Source organism: Hipposideros armiger, unplaced genomic scaffold (assembly GCF_001890085.2).
Source record: "Hipposideros armiger isolate ML-2016 unplaced genomic scaffold, ASM189008v1 scaffold_447, whole genome shotgun sequence".
NCBI classification, from domain to species: domain Eukaryota; kingdom Metazoa; phylum Chordata; class Mammalia; order Chiroptera; family Hipposideridae; genus Hipposideros; species Hipposideros armiger.
Window position 1 is genome coordinate 570,336 of NW_017731797.1, and position 14,387 is coordinate 584,722.

General features: G+C 40.6%; 1 protein-coding gene across 6 annotated transcripts in view; it reads left to right on the top strand.

Moving 5' to 3' along the window:
* Positions 1-9,355, top strand: part of GJC1 (gap junction protein gamma 1) — a 33,094-nt gene extending 23,739 nt beyond the window's left edge. For 5 of the 6 annotated variants that reach the window (XM_019665691.1, XM_019665688.1, XM_019665689.1 and 2 more), the window contains 2 exons: positions 1,870-1,945; positions 3,509-9,355. In XM_019665691.1, the coding sequence (XP_019521236.1) occupies positions 3,529-4,719 (1,191 nt within the window). In that variant the 5' untranslated portion in view covers positions 1,870-1,945; positions 3,509-3,528 and the 3' untranslated portion in view covers positions 4,720-9,355. Of the gene's footprint in view, positions 1-1,585; positions 1,674-1,869; positions 1,946-3,508 lie in introns of all 6 variants that reach the window. The other variant, XM_019665690.1, reaches the window with a different exon arrangement.
* The last annotated feature ends 5,032 nt before the right edge of the window (positions 9,356-14,387 follow it).

The following is a 14,387-nucleotide window of genomic DNA, read 5'->3' on the forward strand; positions in this document are numbered from 1 at the left end:
TTCTATCACCGCCCCACCCCCACCCCCTAATCTCATTGGAGTAAGATAGTCTGTGATATTTAAACCATTCTCTTAATGCTTGTAAGGAGAAGAAGGGGATTTGGAAAGGGAAGAGTATCAGAGAAAAACCTACTTGACTCATCAGTAGATCAAAGCAGTGGTGATGTTGCCATTGAGTTTAGGAAGCCCATGGTTATTTTAGAAAGAAAATTGTCCACTGCCCATCTTATGAGATGCTGGAGTTATTACTAAACATCATTTATACTCAAGGTATGGGTATAAAGTGCTGTGGCACTTATGAATGCCCACGGAAAATCAGGCTCTAAGGGTTCAGCGTTTTTTAGGCCTACAGCATAACCAGCATACAGTGTGTATTTCTGGGTGTGTTTAAATGGCTGCTTTATAACTTACATAAGCCTTGAAGGGCTTATCACTAATTTCTCCTCCCCCCAGAAATGTTAGATCATTGTATGAGATGCTGAACTGTTGAGAAATTATTACATAGCAATAATTATTATAAAGATATCCATTTGGTATGGATGGAGTTATAGAGGATGAGTTTTCTCACTAACAATTGCTCTTCTATGATCTTGGTATATTGGAGCTGCATCTGTATTATGATTTTAAAAATTCCAGGACAAATTATTGTTGGCAAATACAAATAGAATTTCAGGCTTCAGGGGAAATGCTTTAGCTGCGTTTGGGGAAAATCCGAGTTTGAGCTTTTGGATATGAATCATTACAGAGTTCTGTGTTGAAAACCTGGCTTACATCACTGTTTAATTGCTTCTATTATTGGGTTGTCTGAAAAGTCATGACGTATTCTTTTTCTATGTTTTTCGTTGCAAAAATGCATCATGACTTCTGACAACCCAACATTTACTTGCTGATTATTATACTTCTTGTTTTGTGGTTTTTATAACTTGTGTATTCAGTGAGAGAAGTGGTGGGCTTAGTTAACACCAGGGCTGGAAATTCGAGTTGTATTACACTTGAAATCCTGTGGTGAGATCTTTGTGTGGTGAGATTATGTATGTAAATCTTGATTGTTACATGTTATGTAGGTGCCTGTATTTCCTTTTTTCTTCTTTCTTCTTTATTGATCTTTTGAAAATTGCTCTGGGGTTTTTTCCTGTATCTTACAAAAAAAATTTTTTTTAAGTTACAATGAACGCAACACCAGGGATTGTTTTAAATGTATTTATTAAATGATAGTAAATGAACAAAGTGGGCACCTAATGGATGAATCTTGGCCATAGCTATTCAAAGTTGGCAGAACTTGATAACGAGCAATAATTTGTCCTGGGATTTTTTTTTTTAACCACAATACAGATGCAGCTGCTTTCTTTCTGTGAGCAGTTGAATCTGTAAATCACCTCCCGTGAACACCGGTGTCCCAGTGACTGAGAGCCAGCTGTTGGGTGTTTTAACTGAACAGCCTGCTCTGTGTTGGCTGCTCAAATCCCAGTGAGAGGTGTTGGCTGCTCCCGGGAATAGAGCAGCATGCAGGGCGAGGGTTTGCGCAAGGCCTTTGGTGACCCAGTTTAAATTTGTTGAGATTTTCTGCTTTGGCTTTTTCCTATAGGTGCCAGAGTTCATCTACTTCAGATTTACACAAATGACTCATCTTCCTGTCACATTTTCCTAGACTACGATGACTGAAGAACTTTTGGGTCAGTTACGTAGTTTCTCCTAGCACATGAATTAGGAGGAGAAATAAGTGATATTCAAACTCAAGCCTGTTTCCATCTCATACGGACTGATTCCTGTGATACCTAGAAAACTCTGTTTCTTCCTGAAAATGACATTTTAGTGATTCATTGTTTTCTGTGGGAGGAAGCTTATGACCTTTTCTTTTTTCCCTTCCAGAGGGAATCTGGAAAAGTTGTAAGCAAAACAAAATTTCTCTAAGAAAACTTTGGATAACAGAAGTTCTGCATAACAGGTAAAGTGTATTTAAACTTCTTTGGTGATGCCGATAATTACCTATAATCTGCAGAAGTAAACTGGGAGAGGGAAGACAAGAAGGAGAAAAGGAAAAGTGAAGTGTACTTAGTGTCAGAGGTTGCATTACGGATTTTTTTATTTTTATTTTTTTAGCTGAGCCATCCAGCTACCTGTTGGCAGCTCAGCGGCAGCTCGGCTTGGGCCAGGACTCGAACCGCTGTTGCTCAGAGCTTGCACTCTTGAGTGAGCTCTTAACCAACTGAGCCACTCGGCCGGCCCTCATTACGGATTTTATATTACCTTATTTAGGTGGTTTTTACCAGGATTCTGGACATAGTTCTAAGAATCTCACAATAAAACTATCTTTCCAAATGCTGTCATAAATGGATCTGCCTATTGATTGGATTTAATGTCTTCACAATTTAATTTGCAGACCAATTTTTTAACATTCACCATAAACAAAATACAGAAACATAAATCAGAATCCCCAGTGTCTGCTATGCTCTGCAGCCTAGCTAGGGACTGTCTTCCAAGTTTCTTTCTGTCTTGTTTTAGTTCTTTTTTTAAAAAGATTTTTATTTGGGAAATTGGGGGGATGGGAATAGTGCTGGGGAATTGGGGGAAGGGGAACAGACAAGTTGCTGTCTTTTTGTTCTTCAGTCTAGTTGTGGAGGACGTTGCTTCACTGGCCCAAGTTGGCACCATCATTGCGCTCTCCCAGGCGAGGCAGATCAGTCGCCCGCTTCTGGACGGCCGCTCACTGCGGCTGCTGGCCGCTCACGCTGACTGCTGGCTACACACGGTAGCCCATGGCAACCCACTGCCACGGGCTGCAGCTTACGCTGTCGCTGGCGACTCAAGGCAGCCCAGCTCCAGGTTGAGCTGTTGTTCAGCATCTTAGCTGTAGAGGGCAGTGTCACTGGCCCTCATGTGGGATCCGAACCGGGGCTCTCCGGCATCCCAAGCCAGTTCTTAACCATCACGCCACTTGGCCGGCCTTTATTTTACTTCTTCATCATTGCCAGTTATTTGCAGCTATACCACCTTTTTAATTATTTTTAATACTTTGTCACCAGGTCCAAAATTTAAGTTTCCTAAAAGGGTACCGTTTCACAATGGCATCTAACCCAAGTTCCCCATTATGCTCTCAGTGGCGGTCTTACCATGACTAGACCAAATACCTAAACCTCCGTCCTAGTTTCTTACCTATATCTCACAAAGTTCTGAAGGCCTTATGAAATAGTAATATATGTAAAGGATAGTATACTGTGTCTGAGAAATATACCTGAAATGATAGCTACAGTTTTACCTTTTAAACTAGGGGAGACATGAAAGCAAACCAGACTTGCTAGTTTGGTAGCCCAGACAGGTGCTCCTGACTGAGGTGAATTGTCCTACACGAGGGTAGAAGAGTGAGACGCTGTTTATTTTAACAGTCATTCTAGTATGAGCCTTGAAGTTGGGTTTCAAGTATGCAGAAAACTAGTTGCTAGAGATATCATCAGTAAAAGATTGTTACAATTTTAATGTTTTCCCTTTGGTATTTTCCCATTTTTATCAGGGCATACCAACTCACTCACCATGAGCTGGAGCTTCCTGACCCGCCTGCTAGAGGAGATCCACAACCATTCCACGTTTGTGGGCAAGATCTGGCTCACTGTCTTGATTGTCTTCCGGATTGTCCTTACAGCTGTAGGGGGAGAGTCCATCTATTATGACGAGCAGAGCAAATTTGTGTGCAACACAGAGCAGCCGGGCTGCGAGAATGTCTGCTACGATGCCTTTGCACCCCTGTCCCATGTACGCTTCTGGGTGTTTCAGATCATCCTGGTGGCCACCCCCTCAGTGATGTACCTGGGCTACGCCATCCACAAGATTGCCAAAATGGAGCATGGGGAAGCAGACAAGAAGGCAGCTCGGAGCAAACCCTATGCGATGCGTTGGAAACAGCACCGGGCTCTGGAAGAAACAGAAGAGGACCATGAAGAGGATCCCATGATGTATCCAGAAATGGAATTAGAAAGTGAAAAAGAAAATAAAGAGCAGAACCATCCTAAACCCAAGCATGACGGCCGACAGCGGATTCGGGAGGATGGTCTCATGAAAATCTACGTGCTGCAGTTGCTGGCCAGGACCGTGTTTGAGGTGGGTTTTCTGATAGGCCAATATTTTCTGTATGGCTTCCAAGTCCACCCATCTTACGTGTGCAGCAGAGTTCCTTGCCCTCATAAGATAGATTGCTTTATTTCTAGACCCACTGAAAAGACCATCTTTCTTCTGATAATGTATGGTGTTACAGGCCTCTGCCTATTGCTTAACGTTTGGGAGATGCTTCATTTAGGGTTTGGGACAATTCGAGACTCACTAAACAGTAAAAGGAGGGAACTGGAAGATCCGGGTGTCTATAATTATCCTTTCACTTGGAATACACCATCTGCTCCCCCGGGCTATAACATTGCCGTCAAGCCCGATCAGATCCAGTACACCGAACTGTCCAATGCTAAGATTGCCTACAAGCAAAACAAGGCCAACATCGCCCAGGAACAACAGTACGGCAGCCATGAGGAGCCCCTCCCAGCTGATCTGGAGACCCTGCAGCGGGAGATCAGGATGGCTCAGGAACGCTTGGACCTAGCAATCCAGGCCTACAATCACCAAAACAACCCCCATGGCCCCCGGGAAAAAAAACACAAAGTGGGATCCAAAGCTGGGTCCAACAAAAGCAGTGCGAGTAGCAAATCAGGGAATGGGAAGACCTCCGTCTGGATTTAATCTTGGCTGGGCTGAAAACTTGTGCTTTTCATAGTTTATGGTAAGCTGCGGCTCACTGAATAATGACTTCCATTGAGTAAACATTTGGCTCTGGCTATCTTCAGGGATGCTGTTGGCTCATGATCCAAGCTCAGGGGACTCTGAAGGCAGGGCTGGGACAAGGGGGAGAAGAAGGGAAACACAGTGTTCCTGGGCACATGTTCCAGCAATAATACAGTTGTAGAACTTTACATTTGTGTCTTCCAGATCCGGAAAAGAACAGAAATATTTAAATCATTCTTGTTGAACAGTTTTGTATGTACAGTATTATGGTACTTTTTTTTTTTTTTAGTATGAAAACTTTTTTTTTGTATTTGTACCTTGGACCACTGTAGTTATACTTTTATATTAAAGGGGGAAAAATCCTAAGGCAATGTCTATTAGGCTAGTGTTTTACTTTGTTCAGCAAATTCTACCCTGGGTTAAAAGATTTAATAGATGCTATACCTAATAAAAGTGCCTCTCATGTCGCAGGCATGATTTCAGATACACAAGGAGGTGAAAGAGAAGCAGTCAGTTTTCAGCCCTGGAAAGAAAGTCCACAGGAGGCGGCTGAGATTGTCTCGCCTTTACTTGAGAAATCTTTGAATCTCATTCATGTGCCCAGACTTGAATCTAGTCTTTGAAAACCTGTTTGTATTTTCAAAGGAGATAAATGATTCACTGCAGGACTCCATTAAGCATCCAGCGTTGCCATGTATGCTTGGGTGGTGTGTATATCATTTAATTCTTTCCAAATGCTGATACACTAAGGTGTCCCCAGTTCTGTAGCAGTGTGGAGGCTCCTGCTAGAGTTGTTATTAAAATTCCTCTAGTACAAAGCAAAGCCACGCCTGGGAAATGAGCCCTAATAGGATGTGTAGTTGTGGACCTGTTTGATTTGCCTTAAATCTCTATCCAGAAACCTGCCTCTCTCTGGTTTCTTAAGAAGCCAGTGATGGATATTTTCTTTATATGTCAACATTAGAAATTTTAAAATTCCTTTGTAGGCTAAGAATACTCAAAGCTACTTGTACTGCATATGGCAGGAGGCCTAAATCCAAATTTCTTATTTTTTATAATTTACTGTGGAACTTTTGTAATTTATATACTTCTGCCAATGTAGATTTCTGCCTGGAAGACCCGGGATTCTATCTGTAAATAGACCTAAAGAGAATTTCAGTATTTATTCCCTATAAATATATGGGTAGGCATATCTGTTTGTTAATGACAAGCATTAATGTTCATGTAACTCTCATAATTTGCAGTATTTTATTGCCATTTTCAACCTTGTATTATGTTGGGGAGCTTTGCTCTCCCATCACGTTCACGTCGTTTGTCTTACAGTTTATGAGCTTCTGAGTAAGAGCTTGGTAACGATTTAAAAGAAGGCCTGTGCTTCACCAGCAGGCATCTCATTTTGGGTATCTTACTCTTTTTTAACAGAAAGCTATCGCAGGCTGTCTCCGACTTTGAAATTCCAAAAGTATTATTTTTTATACTTTTAATTTAAAATGCCAGTTTTCCATTATTTAGGAGAATCCTAGAATAGTACCCTTTGTGCAGTTCTTTTTTTTTTCTTTTTTTCTTTGCATTTCTCCCCCTTTTCCCCAAACAAAAGAAACTCGGTAGAAAATTTAAGCTTGTCTATTAGCCATGCATTTACCTTTATTTTGCTTTTTTAAAAAATTCTATAAATTTTGGCCTAGAGAAGTTCCTCAGGGTCTTTCAACATCTTAGGCAAAATATAGGTTGAGGTGAGACTGGAGGGGAAATTTCAGAAAATTATACATGTATGTGTCCTGGGTAATTAATAGACATGCCCAGTTTCCTTCACACCAAATGTTTGATAAGGAAATTCAAATATTTACTCTAAGAAAACAAGCAAGATTTTACATACCTAAGCCTAACTAAGATAAAGAACTACCAATTAATGCTTATGTCACTAGAGCTTCAAAAAGATTTCTTAATTGGAGGACAGAAAATACACATACAATCATGTCCATCCCTTCAGAACCTGAAGGAGAGTAGAGTGGCTTTGCCAGCGGAAAGGTTGGCAGTTTGCGAGGGAAGGAGTCAAGCAGAAATGCCAGACAGACATTTGGCGCCAGAAGCATCCACTTAGTTTCTACAAACAGTGCCCCTGGTGCTTCATCTTGGCTTGTTCTGATGAGAATGTTATCTTTTGTGTCTGGATAACTCTTTAACTTCTTAAAGTGTATGGAAAGATATTCTGAGTCACTTCACTTGTACATACGCATTTAAAATCTATTTTTGTTCTCTCACTAAAGTTTTACTTATGACATGAGTTCCCCAACTCTCACTGCTTTCTTAGTATATTTCTTTCAGCCTTTGAACATATGAGTTTGCCAAAGCCATTTTCCCCTAATGATATCCATGAACCTACATTAAGAAAATGGCCCTGTCAGTGTCTAGCTTAAGCCATTAATTGAGTCTTTGTTGAACCTATGAAAATACTCTGCTGGTTATTATTCTAGAACTTGCACGTATTTGTATAAAAAGCCTGTCCACATTTGTTCACTATCAAAAATCACATTCCTTTGAATTATTGTATAAGATATGCTCTGCCATTTGATACTTGATTCTCTAAATAGAAGCTGAGTGCTTAGTCCTTTCACATACTTGAGTCAGAATACGGCCATCAACACATTCATATACCTTAACATTTCTGTTGGATTGATTTCAATATGATACGTGCTTGGCTCATCTTCGTTAAAATCTATCATTTAGAGATATTTGTAAAACAAACATGCTTTTTTCTTAGTTCAAATTCGAGAGGAGAATTAGATAACATTTTCCCCTAAAGAGATGTTCATATTCATTTTGTGGCTTCAAGTTCGCTTGATGACTTAGTTTTGCTTGTTTCTGTATTTGTTCATTTAAAACCACAAGAGTGTTTCATTTCAAGTCAGTTTTTCTGGGGATTTTCCTTGACTAATGACTGATAACTATAGAATTACTTTTTGATAAAGGTGAACTTTGCCATCTCACATGGTTCTGAAGGTTAGGACTCCCACATGTCTGCCTTTTAGAAGGACACCTATATCTTTAAAGAGAAAAATAGCATTAGGTACCTTACCTCTCTCATTTCCTCATAGTATGAAATTAGGCAGTTCACGGTACTTTTCCAAGTTTCAGGAGCCACTGACCTCTCAGACGTGTTGTGAAGTAGTTAAAGAGAGCCTATAGTAAAAGGTATTGAAATGCCAATTATTATTATTGGTCATTTGAGCTTGGAACTTAAAAAAAAAAAGTTGAAAGAACTGGGATGATAATAAGATGCCCTTCAGTGCTCTTTATCACAGGAATCAGTGATGGTTTAAAACACTCTAATCAGTTTATACCAAGAATGGACTTAAATATTCCTATTAATCATACCTATGCTTATGAATGTCCATCTTTATCCTTTCTTTCTCATTAAAGAGACAGTATACTTCTAAAAATAACATCTGTAGTATTTGATACATTTTCAGCCAGCCAGCTTTCAGTAAAAGGCAAGTATGTTCTACTTGCACCTACTTCAGGAAATGCCTTTTTGTAAAGGAAAAGTCTTTCCTGACTATTTAGAAAAGTACCTGAAGTCAAAGATACACAGTCGCTGGTCATTTTAATTGGAAGGTTCCAGGTATTAGATTAATTTTAATTTTACGAAATCATGTAATATTATGAAGAGTCTTACCACCTGAAAATAATAAGGTCGCTGCGGCTATATAGTTCAGAGTTTGGAAACAAAATTTCAACTTACCTATAGATCATAAATCTGTAATAATCAAAGTTACCATCAAATATTAGAATCACTAGGTTGAGTTGCATACTTGTCACTCATTTGGCCACATATCATGGAGAGCTTAAGATTTTATTAGTTTAATGCAACTGTGTTGTTTTCAATAATGACGTTGAGTTTGGGTCATGCACATTCCATGTTAATAATCATACTTTTTAAAGAAGCAATCCATAATAGTATTCCAAAACCCAGGAGTCCAAACAAAAGGAAGTTCTACTCCCGTGCAAAATCTCTACAGAAGTAAAAGAAGTAAGAGTTCTGCATTTCAGGGTTGGCCTGCTGACCCAACAAAGACATTTGGCTATATATACGCTTCCAAGATTGGAAATCTTTTTGTTTGCTCTACTCTCAATTGTGTGTTCTTTAATAAATCTCTCGCAGAAGTCTCTACCTCAGGCACTAATTGTTACATATGTTTAGCATATTGATACTGAAAAACTTAGCTAGGACTTCCAACTTTTTAAGATAATCTAAATGTAAGATTCAACTGTTAACCTGCAATCTAATATCATGTGTGCAGTTTGGATATTGTATGAACAGCTAAGGAATTACCCATTCTAGTGCCAAAGATAACTTGTTGCTAATTTTGTTGTGTACAGTTGATGTAAAACTTTGTGGTTGGGGACAGACTCTGTGCTCAGGGCCTTGTCCCTAGGAAGATTATTTTTTTTTCAATTCCAAATGTTTTGTCAGTTCCAAATACAGTTTAGAGGATTCATTTGTGGTCTGTGCATCTTTTCCCAAACTTGACAACTCAGCTGCCAGGAAATGTCATCTTGAGGATGTTACCCCATTCTTTGTATAAAATAGTACCCAGCAGCTTAATGGTTTACACAGAAAACCTGATTTGAAAATCTCTTCTCATACATTCACCTGTAAGTTGATCTCAGTGGGAATACATGAGCAGGAAAATTTCCAAGTAGAGGTTTGGCTCAAAAGATGCCCTTTCACAGCAGGGTTAGAACTCCCCTGGGATTGCTGTGGCGAAATGGATCAGTGCATATGTGGCGTCATAATCTGGGAAGGGTAGGTGACCGAGTGTGGGTAGATGGAGAGGCTGAGGTCTAAGCACAAACTGGGAACACACCCTGTCTGTTTGGTTCCTTTTGGTTCTCAAGGCCTTTTCTCCAAGAGTGCCTTCTGAGAGGGATGCTCCCCACAGGCCCAGCGTGACTAATCTACCTTCCGAATAGAGAAGGGTGTGGGAGAGGGTCACATTTATTGCAGCAGTGCCCTCAGCGGCACAGGTTGTAAACTGGTCAGCCAACCATATTTGGTAGTAAACTTCTGAGCTGTTTGGGAGCTGTTGGGGCAATTAAGTGACTGTTAGCTTTGAAAGTGCATTCCTAAATCAGATTTGTCATCAGAACAGACTAATACCTGGAAAAGGTGTTGGCATCGAAGTTGAAACCTATTTCCTTTGCTATGTAGAATTTAAAACAATATCTAAAGTTTTAGGGGCTTACATTAAACTTAATACATATTTTTAGGATTTGCCTCCTTTAGTTATCTCAGATTGGAGGCATGTTACATGGGCATGAAGAATACGGAGGTTGAGGTGGACCCTGGAACAGAATCCAGGTCTGCACATTGACTGCCCAGGGACCCAGTCCAGCATCCTTTGCTCTCTTCCTAGAGACATAGGCAGAATCAGCTGTTAGTGGGATTCGCTCATGGAGGGAAGAGTGGGCCTTACTATGTGGACAGTGTTTTTTCCCCAGTGTGACCGTCAGACCACCTATGTAAGAAGTAACGGAATACCAATTAAAGTGTAAGTTCCTTGGACCCATTTCAGGCCTTCATAATCAGAACTAATAAGTTCTCTAGGTGATTTTTAAAGAATCTTAGGTATAGTTTACATGTAAAATTCACCCTTTTTAGTGTATAGCTGAATACAGTTGAGTAATCACCACCGGAAGATGAGAATAATTGTTATCACCCACAAATTAGGTACTTCTTACCTAGATTAAGGTTTGAGAACCACTTATCTTAGGAAAAAGCAATAAAAATTTGAAGTGTGGGTCAGAATAAAAGGGGAAGAGAGATTGGAATGATTTCCTGTTTCAAGGAGGTTTAGACCTGACACAGCACATGAATAGCATGTCATCCGCCAGCTCAGAATGACATGGCTGCCTGGAGTGGAGGGCAATAGAAGATGAAGACATCAATGTGGATTCAGGGCTTCTGCTTTATTACTATAAATAAGCCCGTGCGAAAGGAACCATCCCACCTTGTGTGTTGTAATGAGTTGGTATCATTACTTAGACATTTCTCCACCCTACATTTAATGACATCTTTGAGGAAATTAGAAATAGGAAGTGACTCAGGATGTGAAAACAAAGAAAAAGAGATGATGACACGGTGATAAGCATTCACTGCCAGTTTTCTCTCCTGCCATCTCAGTCCTGAGGAAATGGCACAGCATTTCCTTGCCCTGTCCTTGACATGCTATGCCTACTTTCAACTAGATTTGGGGATTGTTGAAAGAAAACCTAAGGAAGCCCACTGCTGGTGCCTCAAGGGAAAGCTGACCGGATTCCCTCTTGACCGTCGGCCGAACCTCCCACACGTATCCTTGTCTGCTTTGCTCTCCGGGGCCATCACCGAGAGCATGGGCTGGCTGACAGCCTTAAACTCCAGGCAAGGCAGAACCGAGCAACTGTTCATAACCGATTTCCATGCATAGCCAGTGACCTGAATGGGACCTGACCATGGGGAGAAATGATACAGAACTAGACAGCTCTTTTTTCCATTTTATTTTTAGTTTGTGTAGTCCTGTGGAAGTAAAATTTTAGCTTTGCACTGGGAACATTGAAAAACACTGACAGGGAGCTCCTTTGGTCTGGCCGATTTTTTTTTGAAAGCATGTTGCAGCTGTGGCTTCCACCCAGCAGGCAGAGACATGTTGGATCCTGTACCCAGGTGCCGTTAAGAGGGTGACAGGCCCCAGCCACTGACTGCAGAGTGGTCTGTGTGAAGATTTGGGCTCCTTAAGATGGTTTGTTTTTTAAGATTTTTATTAAAATATAGCTGACATACAATATTAGTTTCAGGTATACACCATATTTATTCACTTATATACCTAAAGAAGTGATCACCGTGCTAAGTTTAGCAATCATCTGACACCATACTATGTATCACAATAATTAACTATTCCCCATGCTGTACATTACATCCCTATGGTTTGTTTTATACGTGGAAATTTGGACCACCTATTGCCCTTCAACTTCCCTCCCTTTTAATTTTTCAATTACAGTTAACATTGAATATTATTTTATATTCCCTTCAGGTGTACAGCATAGTGTTTGACATTTAAATAATTTAAGAAATGATCCCCCTGACTAGTACTCACCTGGCACTATACATAGTTATTACCGTATTATTCCCTGTGCTTTACGTTGCCATGACTATTTTGTAACTAATATTCTACTTAATCCTTTCACCTTTTTCACCCTGCCCCCCAACTCCCTCCCATTTATTACCCCAACAAATCTAGTACCCACCTGACACCATACGTAGTTTTTACAATATTATTGACTATATTCCTTATGCTGTACCCTACATCCCCATGACTACTGTGTAACAACCAATTTGTACTTCTTATTCCCTTCCCCTTTTCACTCACCCCCAATCCTCTCTCACCTGGCAGCCATCAATGTTCTCTGTATCTATGATTTGTTCCTGTTAAGTTTAATTTGCTCTTTAGATTCCACATATAAGTGAAATCACATTGCATCTGTCTTTCTCTGTCTTACACTCCACTCACCACAGTACCCTCCAGGTCCATCCATGCCACCACAGATGGCAAGAACCCATTCCTTTCCCTGGCAGAGCAATATTCCATTGTACATATGTATCACCACCTCGTTATCCATTCTTCCATCAACAGATACCCAGTCTGCCTCCACATCTTGGCCATTGTAAACAATGCTGCAATGAACATATGGATGCACATGTCCCCTTGAAGTAGTGTTTGGGTTTCTTCAGATAAATACCCAGAAGTGGGATTGTCTTTTGTTATAGTTTTTGTTTTCAAGTCTATTTTTTCTGGTATAAATATTGTTATCCCAGCTTTTTTTTTTGCTTTTTTTTTTCTTTAGTTTCCATTTTCATGAAATATCTTTTTCCATCCCTTTACTTTCTGAGTGTGTGTGTCTTTCATTCTGAAGTGATTCGTTTGTAGGCAGCATATGTAAGGTGTTTTTTTTCTTACTCAGCCCTCCTATGTCTTGATTGGAGCATTTATTCCATTTACATTGAAAGTAATTGTTGATAGATATGTAGCTATTGCTATTTTATTCATAATTTGGATAATTTTCTTTCCATCTTAAAGAATTCCCTAACATTCCTAGTGGTGAGGACTCCTTTAGCTTTTTCTTGTCTGGGAAGCTCTTTATCTGTCCTTCCATTCTAAATGATAGCTTTGCTGGATAGAGTAATCTTGGTTGTAGGTCCTTGCTTTTCATCACGTTGAATATTTTGTGCCAATCCCCTCTGGCCTGCACAGTTTCTGTTGAGAAATCAGCTGACAATCTTATGGGAACTTTCTTATAAGTTACTAGTTGCCTTTCTTTTGCTGTTTTTAGGATTCTCTCTTTGTCTTTAACCTTTGCCATTCTAATTATAATGTGTCTTGTGGGCCTATTTGGGTTCATCTTGTTTGGGACTCTGCACTTCCTGGACTTGTATGTCTATTTCCTTTGTCAGGTTACTAAAGTTTTCAGTCATTATTTCTTCAAATAGGTTCTCAATCCCCTGCTTTCTCTCTTCTTCTGGTACCCCTATGATGTGAATGTTTTTACACAATGTTGTCCCAAAGGGCTCTTAAACTATCCTTTTTTGGATTATTTTTTCTTTTTGCTTCTCTGGTTGTTTTCTGCTACCTTGTCTTCCAGATCTCTGATTCAGTCCTCTGCTTCGTCTAGTCTGCTGGTGATTCCTTCTAGTGCATTCTTCATTTCAGCTATTGTAGACTTCACGTCTGACTGGTTCTTTTGTATGGTTTCTATGTCCTTTTTTAATGTTTGCTAGCTCTTTGTTGAAGTTCTCACTAAATTCCTTGAGCATCCTTATCACCATTGTTTTGAACTCTGTCTCTGGTAGGTTGCTTGCCTCCATTTTGTTTAGTTCTGTTTCTGGAATTATTTTGGTTTTTTATTTGGGACATATTTCGTTGTTTCCTAATTTTTGCTGCCTCTCTGTTTGTTTCTATGTATTAGGTAGATCTGCTATGTCTCCCAGTCTTGGCAAGGTGGCCCTGTGGGGCCCTGGCAAGGTCTCCCTGGTCACCTGTGTTGGGTACTCCAGGAATGTCCATTGTGTGGTTTGTGTGTGCCCTCCTGTTCTAGATGAGCCTTGATTGCTATTGGCACATCAGTGGGTAGGATTGATTCTCTGGCTGATTGGCTATGGGGTTTGGCCATGTCCACAGCTTACAGGCTGCTGTACAGGGGGCTTACGCCACTGAGTGGTATTTGCCCCAGTAGACTCTGGTGCCTGTTGAGACTGCCCTTTGGGTGTGTCACTTGTAGGGCTAATTTGATGGTGCTCTGCTTTGGTCTGAAGCCAACCTCCAGGTATGGTGGTTCTTGGGCTTCTTGGTAGAGGCTTCAGTGCAGGCCCTGGTCACCCATTGCCTGTGACAAGTTGGGGGCTACCTGGTAGGAGCTACACAGCAATCCACAGTTGTTTGCTGCCTGTGCTAACCCTGGAGGCATGTGGGAGAGACCACACTGCAAACTGAGGATGGCTGCCACCAGTACTGGGCCTGAGGTAGCTCCACAAAAAGCCAGGACATACTGAGGCCTGCTGCCACCTGCCAGCTTCCTTAAGATTCAGCCACTGA